Source organism: Lutra lutra, chromosome 2 (genome assembly GCF_902655055.1).
Source record: "Lutra lutra chromosome 2, mLutLut1.2, whole genome shotgun sequence".
Lineage (NCBI taxonomy): Eukaryota > Metazoa > Chordata > Mammalia > Carnivora > Mustelidae > Lutra > Lutra lutra.
The window spans coordinates 1,517,797-1,536,044 of record NC_062279.1 but is presented as its reverse complement, the minus strand read 5'-3'; the positions used below and the strand labels follow the sequence as shown (position 1 = coordinate 1,536,044).

At 45.9% G+C, this 18,248-nt stretch overlaps 1 protein-coding gene across 5 annotated transcripts in view; it reads right to left on the bottom strand.

The window, feature by feature from the left end:
- Positions 1–18,248, bottom strand: part of DLGAP2 (DLG associated protein 2) — a 783,049-nt gene that overhangs the window by 107,658 nt on the left and 657,143 nt on the right. For all 5 annotated transcript variants that reach the window (XM_047713358.1, XM_047713386.1, XM_047713367.1 and 2 more), the window contains one exon: positions 9,057–10,120. In XM_047713358.1, the coding sequence (XP_047569314.1) occupies positions 9,057–10,120 (1,064 nt within the window). The remainder of the gene's footprint in view (positions 1–9,056; positions 10,121–18,248) is intronic.

Below are 18,248 nucleotides of genomic sequence, written 5' to 3'. Positions count from 1 at the left end.
GTTCTCCCAAAACCGGTTCCTCAAGAGACAAGCAACACACGTGCACAAAATTCAAGGAAAAAGAGAAAGAGGATGAACCAATTGATGGGCTTTTCAGAGCCTGATGAACCTGTTTCCATGGAGGCCCCTGGTCGGGATCCAGGTCCAGACAAACCGTTAAAAAGATGTTGTGAGGGGGTGGGTCAGGATGGCGGAGGAGTAGCAGGCTGAGACGACATCAGGTCGCAGGAGATCAGCTAGACAGGTATCAAACCATTCTGAACTCCTACAAACCCAACGGGAGAGCAAAGACAAGAAGAGCAGTGATTCTAGAAGCAGAAAATCGACCACATTCTGGAAGGCAGGACGTGCGGAGACGTGAATCCAAAGCGACGGGAGGACAGACTGCGGGGGGAAGGGCCGGCTCCCGGCAAGCAGGGGAGCAGCAGAGCACAAAATCAGAACTTGTCGAAGTCTGCTCCACGGAGGGATGTCACTCCAGAGGCTAAACTAGGGTGGAGCCCTCATGGGAACAGCGTGGTTTCAGTCCCGTGGGGTCACAGAAGGATCGGGGTTTGTCTGAGTTGGTCACAGAGCTCACAGGGATCGGAGTGGGGAAGCTGGCGGCAGAGGCAGAGCCGAGGAGTGAGCTCTCCGCTCGGGCTTACCTTAAACTGTGATCTGTGGCACAGTTGAGCCACTGCACTTCAAGCAGGGACCCCACAAGTGGCAGAACTGGGGAGACTCACCTTCCTCTCTGGGAGGAGCGGCAAGGAAGCGCGGCAGGAATCTGCCGGGTTTGGAGACTCCAAATGGGGCCACACCCCAGAGACAGAAACTCTCAGTCACAGGCCGGAGGGCTCGGAGCGGGCCGGAGACCAGGGAGACGGGAGGGACTGACAGCTCATCCCCGAGGGCGCACTGAGGAGCGGCCCGAGCTCTTGGTTGCTCCCGCCGGAGACTAGGCGGCTGCCATCTTCGTTCCCGGCCTCCAAAGCTCTACGGAAAGTGCTCAGGGAACAAAAGCTCTGAGAGCGAACTCGAGCAGATAACTTAGTCCGGTCCCTGGCAAGGGCGGTGCAATTCCACCTCTGGCAAAGACATACGAGAATCACGGCAACAGGCTCCTCCCCCAGAAGATCAGCAAGAACATCCAGTCAAGACCAAGCTCACTGATAAGCTGAGAACTGCAGAAGTCCAGAGACAGAGGAAAGCAACACATAGAATTCATGGCTCTTCCCCCGCATGAACCCTAAGTCTTACAAAGTTAATTAACTCTTTAAAATTTTATTTTTTTCTTATTCTAATATTTTTACCTTTTCCTCTTTCCTCTTTTAATGTTTTTTAAATAGTTTATCTTAATAATACCTTTCTAAAAAATTCTTTTAAAACCTTCATTATTATAGTCATGTTTTATCCTTCAGTCTAACTTTATATTTTGTATACATATAGGGTTTTATTTTTTCAAAAAAATTTTGGGATACAATTGCTTCTAATAGATCAAAATATACCCTAAATCTAGCACAGGGCTTTGTTCTAGTCTGCAGCCAGAGGAAATTCTGCTTTTTTTCTTTCTTCTTTTTCCAACCAACTTATCAATTTATTTTTTAGAATTTTAAAAAATTTTCATATTTAGAGTCATATTCCATCCCTTTATCATGTTTATGCTTATTTTTGTATATATATGAGTTTTTCTTTCTTTAAAATTTAGGGAGATAATTTCATCTAAGAGACTAAAATACACCCAAAATCAAGTGGGTAGCTCTGTTCTGTTCATCAGTCTAATATATATATGCATATATTTTTTAATTTTTTAAAATTTCATTTTACCCCCTTTTCTCTCCCCCCAGTTGGGGTCTCTTCTGATTTGGTTAGCGTACACTTTTCTGGAGTCTTTGCCACCCTTTTAGTATTTTATTCTCTCATTCATATATTCTTATCTGGGTAAAATGACAAGGCAGAAAAACTCACCACAATAAAAGAACAAGAGGCTGTATTAAAGGCTAGGGACCTAATCAATATGGACATTGGTAATAAGTGAGATCTAGAGTTCACAAGGACGATTCTCAAGATGCTAGCTGGACTCAAAAAGGCATGGTATATATTAGGGAAACCCTGTCTGTTGAAATAAAAGCCCTTTCTGGAGAAATAAAAGAACTAAGATCTAACCAAGCTGAAATCAAAAGAAGCTATTGATGAGGTGCAATCAAAAATGGAGGCTCTTAGTGCTAGGATAAATGGGGCAGAAGAGAGAATTAGTGATACAGAAGACCAAATGACAGAGAATAAAGAAGCTGAGCAAAAGAAAGACAAACAACTACTGGACCACGAGGGGAAAATTCGAGAGTTAAGTGATACCATAAGACGAAACAACACTAGAATAATTGGGATTCCAGAAGAAGAAGAGAGAGAGGGGCAGAAGGTATACTGGAGTGAATTAAAGTAGAGAATTTCCCAAATATGGCAAAGGGAACAAGCATCAATATCCAGGAGGCACAGAGAACCCACCTCAAAATGAGTAAGAAGAGGACCACACCCCATCATCTAATAGTAAAACTTCTAAGTCTTAGTGACAAACAGAAAATCCTGAAAGCAGCTCAGAACAAGAAGTCTGTAACATACAATGGTAGAAATATTAGATTGGCAGCGGACTTATCCACAGAGACCTGGCAGGTTAGAAAGAACCAGCATGATATAGTCAGAGCACTAAATGAGAAAAACATGCAGCCAAGAATACTACATCCAGCTAGGCTATCATTGAAAATAGAAAGAGAGATAAAAAGCCTCCAGGACAAACAAAAACTAAAAGAATTTGCAAACACCAAACCAGCCCTACAGGAAATATTGAAAGGGGTCCTCTAAGCAAAGAGAGAGCCTAAAAGTAGTAGACCAGAAAGGACAGAGACAATGTACCGTAATAGCCACTTTACAGGCAATACAATGGCACTAAATTCATACCTTTCAATAGTTACCCTGAATGTAAATGGGCTAAATGCCCCAATCAAAAGACATAGGGTATCAGAATGGATAAAAAAACAAAACCCACTCATATGCTGTCTACAAGAAACTCATTCAGACCAAAGACACCTCCAGATTTAAATTAAGGGGTGGAAAACAATTTACCATGCTAATGGACATCAAAAGAAAACTGGGGTCACAATCCTTATATCAGATAAATTGGATTTTAAACCAAAGACTATAATAAGAGATGAGGAAGGACATTATATCATACTCAAAGGGTCAGTCCAACAAGAAGATCTAACAACTTTAAATATCTATGCCCCTAACATGGGAGCAGACAATATATAAACCAATTGAAAGCAACATGGATGGGACTGGAAGAGATTATGCTGAGTGAAATAAGTCAAGCAGAGAGAGTCAATTATCATATGGTTTCACTTATTTGTGGAGCATAACAAATAGCATGGAGGACAGGGGGAGTTAGAGAGGAAAAGGGAGTTGGGGGAAATTGGAAGGGGAGGTGAACCATGAGAGAGTATGGACTCTGAAAAACAATCTGAGGGTTTGAAGGGGCGGGGGGTGGGAGGGTGGGGGAACCAGGTGGTGGGTATTAGAGAGGGCATGGATTGCATGGAGCACTAGGTGTGGTGCAAAAACAATGAATACTGTTATGCTGAAAATAAATTTAAAAAAATCATTAAAAACAAAACAAAACAAAATCAAAGAAACACATCAACAATAATACAATAATAGTAGGGGACTTTAACACCCCCTCACTGAAATGGACAGATCATCCAAGCAAAAGATCAACAAGGAAATAAAGGCTTTAAATGACACACTGGATCAGAGGGACATCACAGATATATTCAGAACATTCCATTCCAAAACAACAGAATACACATTCCTCTCTGGTGCACATGGAACATTCTCTAGAACAGATCACATCCTTGGTCAGATATCAGGTCTCAACCGGTACCAAAAGATTGGGATCATTCCCTGCATGTTTTCAGAACACAATGCTCTGAAGCCAGAACTCAATCACAAGAGGAAATTTGGAAAGAACTCAAATACATGCAGGCTAAAAAGCATCCTACTAAAGAATGAATGGGTCAACCAGGAAATTAAAGAAGAATTGAAAAAATTCATGGAAACAAATGAAAATGAAAACACAACAGTTCAAAATCTGTGGAACACAGCAAAGGCAGTACTGAGAGGAAAGTATATAGTGATGCAAGCCTTTCTCAAGAAACAAGAACGGTCTCAAGTACACAACCTAACCCTACACCTAAAGGAGCTGGAGAAAGACAGCAAAGAAAGCCTAAACCCAGTAGGAAAAGGGAAATCATAAAGATCAGAGCAGAAATCAATGAAATAAAAACCAAAAAGTAGAACATATCAATGAAACCAGGAGCTGGTTCTTTGAAGGAATTAATTAATAAGATAGATAAGCCCCTGACCAGACTTATCAAAAAGAAAAGAGAAAGGACCCAAGTAAATAAAATCATGAATGAAAGAGGAGAGATCACAACCAACACCAAAGAAATACAAACAATTATAAGAACATATTATGAGCAACTTTATGCCAGCAATTTTGACAATCTGGAAGAAATGGATGCATTCCTAGAGACATATAAACTACTGAAAGTGAATCAGGAAGAAACAGAAAATCTGAACAGACCCATAACCAGTAAAGAGGTTGAAGCAGTCATCAAAAATCTCCCAACAAACAAGAGCTCAGGGCCAGATGGTTTCCCAGGGGAATTCTACCAAGCACTTAAAAAAAAATAACTAATACCTATTCTCCTCAAACCGTTCCAAAAAATAGAAGTGGAAGGAAAACTTCCAAACTCATTTTATGAGGCCACCATTACCTTGATCCCAAAACCAGACAAAGACCCCACCAAAAAGGAGAATTACAGACCAATATCCTTGAAGAACATGGATGCAAAAATTCTCACCAAAATACCAGTCAATAGGATCCAACAGTAGATTAAAAGGATTATTCACCACGACCAAGTGGGATTTATTCCAAGGTTGCAAGGATGGTTCAACATCTGCAAATCAATCCATGTGATACAATTCATTAATAAAAAAAGAACAAGAACCATATGATACTCTCAACAGGTGCTAATAAAGCATTTGACAAAGCACAGCATCCTTTCTTGATCAAAACTCTTCAAAGTGTAGGGATAGAGGGTACATACCTCAATATCATCAAAGCTGTCTATGAAAAACCCATACCGAATATCATTCTCAATGGGGAAAAATTGATAGCTTTTCCCCTAAGATCAGGAACATGGCAGGGATGTCCACTATCACCACTGCTATTCAACATAGTACTAAAAGTCCTAGTCTCAGCAATCAGACAACAAAAAGAAATTAAAGGCATCCAAATTGGCAAAGAAGTGGTCAAACTCTCACTCTTGGCAGATGATAGGATACTTTATGTGAAAAACCCAAAAGACTCCACTCCTAATCTGCTAGAACTTGTAGAGGAATTCATTAAAGTGTCAGGATATAAAATCAATTGCATTTCTATACACCAACAGTAAGACAGAAGAAAGAAAATTAAGGAGTCCAGCCCATTTATAATTGCACCCAAAGCCATAAGATACCTAGGAATAAACCTAACCAAAGAGGCAAAGAATCTGTACTCAGAAAACTATAAAGTACTCATGAAAGAAACTGAGGAAGACACAAGGAAATGGAAAAACGTTCCATGCTCATGGATTAGAAGAACAAATATTGTGAAAATGTCTATGCTACCTAAAGCAATCTAAACATTTAATGCAATCTCTATTAAATACCATCAACTTTTTTCAAAGAAATGGAACAAATAATCCTTAAATTTATATGGAACCAGAAAAGACCTTGAATAGCCAGAGGAATGTTGACAAAGAAAGCCAAAGTTGGTGGTATCACAATTTCAGACTTTAAGCTCTATTAAAAAGCTGTCATCACCAAGAGAGTATGGTACTGGCCCAAAACCAGACACACAAATAAATGGAACAGAATAGAGAGCCCAGAAATAGACTCTCAACTCTATGGTCAACTAATCTTTGACAAAGAAGCAAAGAATGTCCAATGGTAAAAGGACAGTCTCTTCAACAAATAGTGTTGAGAAAACTGGACAGCCACAAGCAGAAGAATGAAACTGGATCATTTCCTTACACCACACATAAAAATAGACTCAAAATGGATGAAGGACCTCAATGTGAGACAGGAATCCATCAAAATCCTTGAGGAGAACACAGGCAGCAACCTCTTTGACCTCAGCTACAGGAACTTCTTCCTAGAAACACTGCCAAAGGCAAGAGAAGCAAGGGCAAAAATGAACTACTGGGACTTCATCAAGATCAAAAGCTTTTGCACAGCAAAGGAAACAGTCAACAAAACCAAAAGACAACTGACAGAATGGGAGAAGATATTTACAAATGACAAATCAGATAAAGGGCTAGTATCCAAAATCTATAAGGAACTTTTCAAACTCAACACCCAAAGAACAAATAATCCAATCAAGAAATGGGCAGAAGACATGAACAGACATTTCTGCGAAGAAGATATCCAGATGGCCAACAGACACATAAAAAAGTGCTCCCCATCACTCATGATCAGGGAAATACAAATCAAAACCACAATGAGTACTTCCTCACACCAGTCAGAATGGCTAAAATTAACAAGTCAGGAAATGACAGATGCTGGCGAGGATGCAGAGAAAGGGGAACCCTCCTACACTGTTGGTGGGAATGCAAGCTGGTGCAACCACTCTGGAAAACAGCATGGAGGTTCCTCAAAAAGGTGAAATAGAGCTACCCTATGACCCAGCAATCACACTACTGGGTATTTACCCTAAAGATACAAATGTAGTGAATTGAAGAGGAACGTGCACCCCAATGTTCATAGCAACAATGTCCACAAGAGCCAAACTGTGGAAAGAACCTACATGTCCATCGACAGACGAATGGATAAAGAAGATGTGGTGTGCTGGGGTGCCTGGGTGGCTCAGTGGGTTAAAGCCTCTGCTCTTGGCTCAGGTCATGATCCCAGTGTCCTGGGATCAAGCCCCACGTCAGGCTCTCTGCTCAGCGGGGAGACTGCTTCCCTTCCTCTCTCTCTACCGGCTTCTCTGCCTATTTGTAATCTCTGTCTGTCAAATAAATAAATAAAATCTTTAAAAAAAAAGAAGATGTGGTGTGTATGTATGTGTGTGTGTGTGTGTGTGTATGTATATATATATATATATATAGGAATACTATGCAGCCATCAAAAGAAATGAAATCTTGCCATTTTTGATGACGTGGATAGAACTACAGAGTATTATGCTGAGTGAAATAAGTCAATCAGAGAAAGACAATTATCATATGATCTTAGTGATGAGGAAGTTGAGAGGCAGAGCAGGGGGCTTGGGGGATAGGGAAGGAAACAATGAAACAAGATGGGATTGGGAGGGAGACAAACCATAAGAGACTCTTAATCTCACAAAACAAACTGAGGGTTGCTGGGGGTGGGGGGGAGGGAGAGGGTGGGTGGGTGATGGACCTTGGTGGTGTATGTGCTATGGTGAGTGCTGTGAAGTGTATAAGCCTGATGATTCACAGACCTATACTCCTGGGGCTAATAATACATTATATGTTAACTTAATAAGTAAAAAAAAAAAAAAATGTCGTGAGAAGTCGGGAAAGTGGAATGTTGACTGAATCTGTGAAACCCCTACAGGATTGTGATGATTAGTGTCCGAGGCAGGGAGCACAGTGATGTTTTAAGGCCAAGAGTCCAATGGGGGTCTTTTAGAGGTAAACTCAAACCAGCTTACTTGGAGGCTGGATTTCTCCCTACCTAAGCCACAGGGGATTGGGGTGATGCATGGAGGCGACCAGACTGGCCTGGAACCGAGCCTCCCTGAATGCATGGTGAGCGTGTGTGGTCATTCTAGTACACATTTGTCTTTGTAAGGGCTGATATCCTCCATGACTAAAAGGAATTCAGAACAGAGGCTGGAGGACAGAGATAGCGTGTGTGGTCATGGGAAGAACAGGCAGGAGAAGCGCCAGGGTGTGCGGCCGCATGGGGGCGTGTGCCAGGACCCACGTCCTGGAAAGGGGCAGGTTCTGCAGGCAGCCACCTAGGGGCCCAACATGGCAGTGGGAGCTTCCTCGAGAAGGGTCTGGGCACACTTAGCGAGCAGCAGTAGAGCCTGCTTCTCCAGGCAGGACCTGAGTGCACCCTGAGTCTGCCTAATTCCTCTAGATGGGGGCAGGTAGACATTTTATATTTGTGTAGGTTTGGGGCTCGCTGACCACAAGCAACATTTACACCTCCCCCATTGCTATAAAAGTATTTCACCCAGCTATCAATTTGCACCTTGGAGTAACTCTGCCTGTGAAAGCAATTTGGGTGGTGTTTCCTTTCCAGACAGAATGGCCGGCTTCCAGACAATGTGCCAGGATGGGCCCTGGATCTCGGTGCCCGCCCGCCTGCTGGAAAGGGTCGCAGGCACCTGTCTGTGCCAGGAACCGAGTGCCCGGAAACACGGCCAGCACTGAGAAGAAGCATCACTCATGCTTCAGCATGTACGGAGGACTGTGATCTTAACACAAATTCTATATATATTGAAGAAAACCTTCACACCTGTAAGCTTTGCCAACAGCTGTGTGAGCTCCTGGAAGTCACAGCAGAGGCATCCGTGAACGAAGTGGAAGCTTCCCGGGTGTGCTCAGCCATGGCGTGATGGGCAGGCAGAGGTGCGGGGTCACAGAAAGGCAATCCACAGGATGCCCAGCCGCCATCCGCCCACCTCCGTTTATTCTGGCCCTGGGTAGAGTGGGTGACACCCACCCCGGAGGGCCAGGTCCGTGCTGCCCCTGACCACGTGCTCCAGCCTCTTATAGACTTCGAGCCGCTGCTCCCGGGTCCTGCAAGAGAGCCCCGGTAGCCTGCCAGCTGCCTCTATGCAAAGGCACCTCTTCTCTGTTGCTACATCATCTGGCACTAGAGGCACCTGGGAACGGCCTGCTCGCTTTAGGGTTGTGGACTCAAGGGGACCAGGAGCCACTCAGAAGCCATCCCGGAGCAGGCCAGCCCACCCATGCACGACACCCACTGCCAAGGCCCCTTACCTGCAGATAGTGGCACGGCCTCAAGGATGGTTTGACCTCCTGGTGGACCAGGGGCTTATCTAAGTTCAGGGAGCTCTTGCGGTAAGCCTCCTTCGCCTGGCTCACGGTCAGTGTGGACCAGGAGCTCCGTTTCATGTACTTGGTGTCGGGTGTCATGGTCAAGCCCTCACAGGCCGAGCACTTGACGTCACTGTTACTCTTGGACGTCTTCAGGGACAGATCCCCAAAGGGGCCCGGGAGCACCTCGGGGTAGCAGTGGGAGACGTGGTCCACGTGGTGCCTGTTGGCCACGCTGGACGTGCGGCAGGTGCTGTCACTGTCCAGGTTGTCGTCGGAACTCCACCAGCTGCTGGTGCCTGACCTGTGCTTGCCCTCTGGCTTCCGCTCCTTGCTTTTACTCCGTTTGCCGTGCTTCGGGTGGTGGCCATGGTGCTGGTCCTCCACCCGACTGTCGCCCTTGGTGCCATTCACGTTGCTCTTGGAAGAGCCCTCGAGGGAGTGGGACTTGGTGAAGAGTTTCTGCACAGAGTGCACGAGGTGTCGGATCCTCCCTGGGCTCTCGCTGCGCTGCTCAGTGGCCGTGGACGTCCTCTGGTATTGCAGCGTGTGGAAGCCGTCCCGGTGCAGAGGCAGCTGCTTCTCAAACTGGTCCAGAAGGTTGGCCGGGATGCGGTTGACCCTGGTGCTGGCGTGGGACACGGCACAATCGTCCCTTGTGTCATAGTGGGAGCTGTAGTGCATCCTGGGGAAGGTGCTGCTGGACATATGGTCACCCAGCACCACGGGCATCATCATGCACTCGGAGTGGACAGAGCTCCCGGGGGAGCAGCGGTGGTGGTCCATGGGGCAGCTCTCCACAGGGCTGAGCAGGTAGGGCTGCCTCCCCTCCTGCCCATGGTGCAGGAGCTCATGCTCGCAGTCCTCGGGGGCCGCCAGGCCACAGGTGTGGCCTGAACACAGCTGTGCCTGAGTCCGGCCCCCAGGGAGCCCCTTCATATTCCTAGGAGCAGGGGAATATCTTCCTTCGTTGAAGTGCTGCGTTGGGGACCATGAGTACTGCTGGTCTGTTGAGAGAGCACAGAAAGCCATTTAAGACGAGGTGGGGACAGCAACCAAACCCTTACTTACGTGTGGGACACCCCATGCAGAACTGTCTTATCTGGTAACCGGGGGCCATTTTTGGGCATCTGAGTGGGTACTCATTATTTTCATACCATACTGACTGCTCTGAATCACGCGCCTATGAAGAAGCACCGACTCTGATACTCCCAGTTGTTCTAGTCGACACGGCCAAATACGCATCGCTGGGTAGATGCATCAGCCTCTGGACAGCAAGATTTTGTGGTGTTCAACAGATACACGGTTTGTGGGGGAAATGAGTTACATTTCAATCAGATTTGTGTATTGTGGCTCCGGCTAAGAAGTTTACAAAGTAGCACCTCGTATTTACTTAGTAATATTCCTCCAGATGCCAATGGGCTATAGGCCGACTTATGAACCCCAAAGCCCAAAGCCGCCTGCTGGTCTCCCAGTGGGAGAGGGGGAAGCTTTCTTGGGGCCATCGGTCAGTCAAGAGGAGGACTAAACCAGGATGTCCTGACCTTTCATCACAGATACTTGGTTCTGAATGGTAAGAGTTTATCCAATACAGAAAAAATGGTTCGGTTCGGTGGGACGTATACTGTGCCTGGATGAGTTGTTGGGACTCACTATCGCGGAGGTCACTGGGTTCTGGCTAGGGAGGTGACTGAGTGGGGCACGAGATGCTGACTCCCAGACATGGGCTTGTTGGGGTTCGGGCCTCCGTTCTGCCACCACGTGGTATGTGATTCTGAGGGTCGGGTAGGTGGGCCCGCCATGTTCCCCATGCTTCCGTGCGCTCTGAATGTGATGGGGAAGCAGGACACTGGCTAAGCACTGGGCAGGGTTCCTGGACGACCACACTCTCAAGCGTTCTCCCTTGTCTGTGCCATTATTACCGTAAGTGTCATCCTTTCAAACTATCTTGGGTCAGCACTGACCAAGTTCTGGGTTTATTAAACCCAAGTGTCTGGACTCCAGGATTCCTTAGAGAAGCCTCTGGCTTCATCCCTGTTTCCTGCTGACCCACACTTTCTGTTTCAGACCCAGTTCAGAGCTGGCTTCTGAAGGTCGCCGCACAGATGCAGGGAACAAAGACTCTGTTACACCATAGGACATACACACATGCATATCTGGTGTATAATACACATATTATACATACAGAAAACAAAGACTATTAGAGTCATACGCAGGTACTAGGTACAGCGCGTGCATGCATGTGTCCTATGCTGTGTGGTACACAATGTGCGTGTAAACCATGCTGGGAATTCAAGCGCTGTTAGGATACGTAATCTGCACAGACAGTGTGTACGATGAATCTATCCACAGGTAACAAACGTATACAATGTATGTATCACATGACATGCGCAAGAAATGCAGACACTATCGCAGTGTATCATATGCGTATGTAGCGTGCATATCTAATGCCTACACCCACATGACGTGCCCACATACAATATAACATGTATAACATGCAGGAAACACTGATGTGGAGGCCTACTCCCGCAGGAAACAGGTGGGAGACCCATGAGAATGAGCACCCGGGGGAGGGCCTGTGGGGTGAGCCCACCCGGCATCTGAGGGCCCCAGCCTCCTCCTCAGGCTGGAACTACACAGTGTTCTCTTCTGGAAAATGGAGCCTAGCTAGCTCCCCAGACACACCCGGGCTATGGCCCTTTCCATGGCCCATACCACCTTCCCCACGAGGCCCACTGAAGCTGTCGAGTCATGACTCTGGACCCCGGGGTGTCCCGGAAAAGGCAGGGACTGGGAAACATGGAGACAGACCGCTGGTGCTCTCCTGGCTGTGCTCCCCCAGGCCCTGCACGTGCTCCCACCTTCTCCTCTGCCCCCCGCCTTCATCCCAGGCCCCTGCCCTGGCTCAGACCCTGAGTCCTTATCATCATCAGCAGCTACTCTCCTCCCCCCACGTCCTTGCACACGCCCAGCCAGTTCTTCCCCGCTTAAAGGCTCACAGCTTACCGGAGTCCTCACTCCTCAACGGCACACAAGGCTGCCCCTGGGACGGCTGGCTCAGCGATGTGCGCCGGCTCAGAGCACAAGCTAGAAACTGTGTGTTGACCGGATGGGCCAGCCCCTGCTGCACCCGTCCTAGTTCCCGGTGTGTGTGGCTTTAATCAAATGGAACCAGCCCCTATTTCTAATAGTTGCCCTCTGGGCTCCTTGCCTGCAGAGGCTGTGGGCTGTGGGCTCCTTCCCAGTGAACTATTTCTAATAATTTACTCTGCAGGACCCACTCCAAGGCAATCCAGCCTCAGTCCAGACAGCATCAAGAGAGAGTGTCCACTGCTCACGGTCCTGGAGGCTTGGGTCCAGACACGTTGGGAGCCGGACTTCAACGAGGTCCCTGTGCCCCACTTCCTCGGGAAGAAAGCTGTCTGCTGCCCCCTGCCCCGGGGCTCCCGCATGGGCCCGGGCCCCCTCCCCTCCCCACTCCCTCCCATCAGTTCAGGCCAGTTAAGCAGTCCCACCCGCCTGCCCTCCATCCCCCTCGCCTGAGAGGTGCCACCAACGGTGTGGGGTCAGGGACACACGGAGATCACAGGACCACCCCCAGCCCCCCATAGCAGACCCCAAACACACACCCCAGGCGATTGTGGAAAACATTTAAGAAACCCAAAAGACTCCGGACTTGTCCCAGATTATTTCTAAGTAATCCTCTCAGTAATCTTCATAGGAAACATCACCTCCTTCCAAACGATCAGTCCAAGATGTGGGTTCAAAGGGTCCCCCTTGCAGGCTGTGGACTGCCAGCTGTCCAGGCCAGCTCACATGTTCACATGTCTCACAAGGCAGGGCCACAATCGCACTGATCCCCAAGGAGTTAGGGGCAAGGCTTGACCCCCCGGGAGCAAGGGACAGCAGCAGCGACGGGCCTCCGAGCACGGGTGGGGTAGTCTCCTTCCAAGGGCAGCACAGAGACCTCACCTGCATGTCCTCACAGTGAACAGCCTCCCCCGCAGGGACCCCTATCTCCAAGGACAGCCCAGCTTCTCTAGTTTGAGGGGCTCCCCCGGGAGAGCTCCCGGCATCTTCCTTTCTCCGCAGATAAACTGTAGCCGGAGCACTTTAATACGTTAGGAGGGGATACTTGAGATTATACTATATTTTAATATAATTAAAAGCAAGTTTTCAAAGGAAATTCAATATCCAGTTGATAAATAGGAAAACTACGTGCTGGAATCCAAACGTTCCAGCGGCGTAAATTGTCGCTATTATCTTTTGCTTTATTTCCCATTAGCACATAATTTAATACAATTCTAATCTTCCTCCATATTAAAAAGCGAGACCATTACTGCCCCACTCATGTATCCTATTTCTGCTGAATGTTTGGCCTCGAAGCTACGTTTTGAATGTGGCGACATAAAAGAACCGTACGAAAGATACAAGTTTAGCTGAAATGAATTAAATCTGATCGTGCGGCGCGTCGGGAGCCCACTCTCTTCTCTCCATTGCGGGACTGAGCAGCCTGGTGCACGCGCAGAAACAGCTCCACAGCCTCCGAAACGTAAGACACTAATAACTAATAACTAATAAGACACTCATAAGAAAATAAGGCGTGTAAATAATGGCAATTCTGAGATGTGTCACAAGGACTGGGGCTGTCAGTGTTTTTTTTTCTTTTTTTTTAAAGTCAACATGACACAAAATAAATACTTTGGGCTGGCGGTTTCTCTCTGTGGAAGTGGGGTGACAGGCACCAAATGTGGAAGGCACCTTAGCGCCCTCATTCCTAGCTACTCACGACACCGTATTTTGTTCTGAAGCAAGAGAAAACAGCAATATCCTCATTATCCACTAACTTCTCCCCAAATCAAAGATCGAATGCGGAGGTCCATCTCACTGCTGGATTTCAGAGTGTTGGCATTCTCATTCTAAAAGGTGTGTTTTCAGCATAGAGATAAGAACTCAAAAGTATGCTAACATGTCTGGGGCGGTCTCTGTGTGTGGGCGCTGTGTGCTGGGAGGTGGTGCTTGTCCACACGCTGCGGGGAAGCCCAGGCTGGAAGGGCGGGAGGGGAAGGGCACTGAGGTCGTACACACACATCTGCCCAAACACACACACGCACACAGACTCAGAGCTGGATGGACCCCAGTGTGCAGCTCTGTGTGGCATGCTGCCAGCACCAGCTGCTGAGGGCTGGGGGACGGTGGTGTGTGGGGCCCCAGGGGCTCTTTCTCATTAAACTGGGTTGGAGGTTCCACACTAAGCCCTAGCCTGAGCCAACCAGGCTGGGCACACACCGTGGCAATGGACCCAGTCCCTGGTTTTTGAGAAAGCGTGGAAGTGTGCGTGCACCCTAGCCCTGGAGGGTGTAGTCACGGGTTCTGTGCCCCCCGCCCCCACGGCAGACACCCTGAGGTCCCGCCCCACTGAGGACACCCACTGGGTCTCCCTCGGCCCGCAGTTCACCTAACGCAGGTGAGCCCCCCATCTGTACTTCCTTTTTTAAATTTTTTTATTTATTTTTAAATTTATTTTATTTTTTGACTATCCTTTTTTAAAACGTATTTAAACTCAATTAATTAACATAGAGTGTATTATTAGTTTCAGAGGTAGATGTCAGTGAGTCTCATAGAAGGCCCAGGGCTCATCCCATCACTTGTCTTCCTCAGTGCCCATCCCGCAGCCACCCCACCTCCCCACCGCCTCCCCTCCAGAGACCCTCACTTTATCTCTTATGGTTTGTCTCCCTCTCAGTTTTCATCTTATTTTACTTTGCACTTTCACCCGAGTCTCTGTCACTGCTCTTGATGCCCACCCCCCACAGGAAAATCCACAGGTGGGAGCGAATAGTAAAAAGCAAACCACACAAGACAACACTGCGCTACACTGACGTTGTGAGCGGGCTGTGGAGCTGCGTGCCAGACAAAATCCACTTCGCTACTATGTTTTCCCACAGTAGTTAAACTTACTGACAATTCTTCTGTCCCTGTGCAGAATTGCGAGGGGCCCCTGCTTTGTCCCTGGAGTTGTCGTGGCTCCTCTTTTCTGCCACCTTCATCCTTCACACGTTCCCCACCGACCTGTTCTTCCTGCTACCCCCTCCCCCCGGGTGGCTGCTGGTGGGACCTCAGAACACACGCACAGGCTGGAAAATATGGTAAGAAATAGCCATGGGGCCCTATTCCTGTATTCACTGTGTGAAGGCATGAAAGACATGTCCCACCATACGTCAAGAAGCCCCATTAACAAAAAGATTCCTCCAAAGTTTTCACCAAAGACTCCAATATGTGTATGCTGGCTACCACAGAACATGGTGGGAGGAGTCAGTGACGGTCTAGGCAAATGGATGGGTGTCCCATATTCATGGACCGAAGACAACTCGGTTAAGGGGCAAACACTCTCCAAATTGATCTGCAGACTCCACACAATTCCTATCAAATCACAGCTGGCTTCTTTGTAGAAATTAAGAGCTGATCCTAAAATTTACACAGATTAAAAAAACAAAACCAAACCAAGGGAGTAGCCAGAGGTGGAAGGAGATGGGAAAGCTGAGAGCAGAGATAAATGGCATGATGAAGGGAATCAATGAAACCAAAAGTTGGTTTTTTGAAAAATCAATAAAATTGACCACCACTGATGACATAAATAAAATGATTATGATAATATGACAAATGTAGACAACCTAGAAGAAATGGATGAATTCATGGAAACCCACAAATTATTTCCAGAAGAAACAGAAAATCTGATCAGACCAATAACAATAAGAAGACTGAATTAGGAATCAAAACCTCCAACAAAGAAAGACCAGAACCAGATGGTGGGTTCTGCCAAACATTTAAAGGAAAATGAATGCCAATCCTTCTCACTCTTCCAAAAGGTTGAAGACGTGAGAACACTTCCTAGCTCAATTCCATGAGGCCACCATAAGCTAATATGGAAACCAGATAAAGACATCATGGGAAAAGAAATTATAGACCAACAGCCTTTATAAATACAGATGCAAAAGTGCTAACAATGTACCAGCAAACCCAACCCCGCAGCATGTGAGAAGAATTCATACCACAGCCAGGTGGGTTTATCCTGGGAATGCAAAGGTGCTTTAACATACAAAAATGAATATATTACAACAGACTAATAGGACAAAGGGCAAAAACATGTGACCAATTCAGCTGATGCAGAGAAGGCATTTGACAAAATTAAACAGACTTTCATGATAAGAACACTCAGAAAACTAGGAATACAGGGGGATTTCCTTAACACAATAAAGGTATTTATATAAAAAACTCCCAGCTCTCCTCACACTCAGCAGTAAAAGACTGAGAGATCCCTTCCTGAGAAGAGCAGGAAGACAAACTTGCTGGCTTTTGCTGCTGCTGTTCAACAATGAACTGGAAGTTCTAACCAGAGCAGTTACATAAGAAGAAGAAACAAGACATCCACATAAGAAGAGGAGAAATGTCTCTATTTGCAGATGACACACTCCTGTATAGACAAAAATCCCAGATAATCCACAGGAAAGCTATTTGAGCTAATAAATGAATTCAGCAAAGTTGTAGGTTACAAGATAAAAAAAAAAATCCGGTGTGCTTCTATGGCCCAGAAAATACACAATCCAAAAATGAATGAGGAAAGCAATTCCATTCACAATAATACCTAAAAGAAAAAAAAGACGTAGGACTACATTCAACCAAGGAGATGAAAGATTTGTATCCTGAAAACTAGAAAACACTGTCAAATAGATTAAAAACTTAAATACGTGGAAAGACATCCTGGGTTCATGGATAGACGACTTGTTATTTTATGGTTTTGAAATTACCCACAGTTACCTACAGATTCAACAGAATGCCTGTCAAAATTCCAGCTAGCTTTTTTGCAGAACTGGAAAAACCAATCCTCAAATCCATACGGAAATACAATGAGTCCCACATAGCCAAAACAATGTGCAAAAGAAGAACAAAGTTGGAGGACTCAAAGTCCTGTTCCAGAATGTACTCTGAAGCTACAGTGGTGAGAGCAGGGCATACGACCACAAGGCTGGGCATGCGGCCCACAGATGAGCTGAGGGTCCAGACAGAAACCCATACATCTACGGCTGGTTCATTTCTGATGAGAGTACCAACAGCATTAACAGAATAGCCTTTTATAAATGGTCCTGGGAAAACCAGATATCTGGGTGCAAAAGAACGAAGTTGTACTCCCTACCTTCCACTATATGCAAAACTGAACTCAGGGGAGGAAGCAAGATGGCAGAGGAGTAGGAAACTGAAACAGCATCAGGTCCCAGGAGATCAGCTAGATGGGTATCAAACCATTCCAAACACCCACAAACTCAGGAGGAGATAGAAGAGAAGAAGAGCAGCAATTCTAGGAACAGAAAATCAACCACTTTTTGGAAGGTAGGACGTGCAGAGAAGTGAATCCGAGGCCACGGGAAGATAGACAGCAGAGGGAGGGGCCAGCTCCCGGCAAGTGGGGGAGCAGCGGAGCACACAATCCGAACTTTAAGAAGTTCTGAGCTAGGGGAAAGCAACGCATAGAATTCATGTCTTTTTTCCATGATCCTTTAACCTTTCTAAGTTAATATTTTTTAATTTTATTTTTTTCTTATTCTATTATTTTAACATTTCCTCTTTCCTCTTTTAATTTTTTAAAACTATTTTATCTTATCAATACCTTTTAGAAAAATCTTTTAAAATTTTCCTTGTCATAGTCATATTTTATCCCTTCATTGTATTTAACATTATTTTTTTGTATAAATACAGGGGTTTTTTCTTTAAGATTTTGGGATACAATTTCCTCTACTAGATCAAAATATACCCTAAATCTAGCATATGATTGTGTTCTAGTCTCCAGCCTGATTATATTCTCACCTCTTTTTTTTCTTTTTCTAACCAACTTATCTTATCAATTCCTTTTTTAGAATATTTTTTAAATTTTCATCTTTACAGTCATATTCCATCCCTTTATCATGTTTACCCTTATTTTTGTATGTATGTGTGTGTGTGTGTGTGTGTGTGTGTATATATATATATATATAGATAGATAGATAGATATAGATATATAGATATAGATATTTTTTCTTTCTTTAAAATTTTGGGAGGTAGTTTCTTCTAAGAGACCAGAATACACCTAAAATCAAGGGG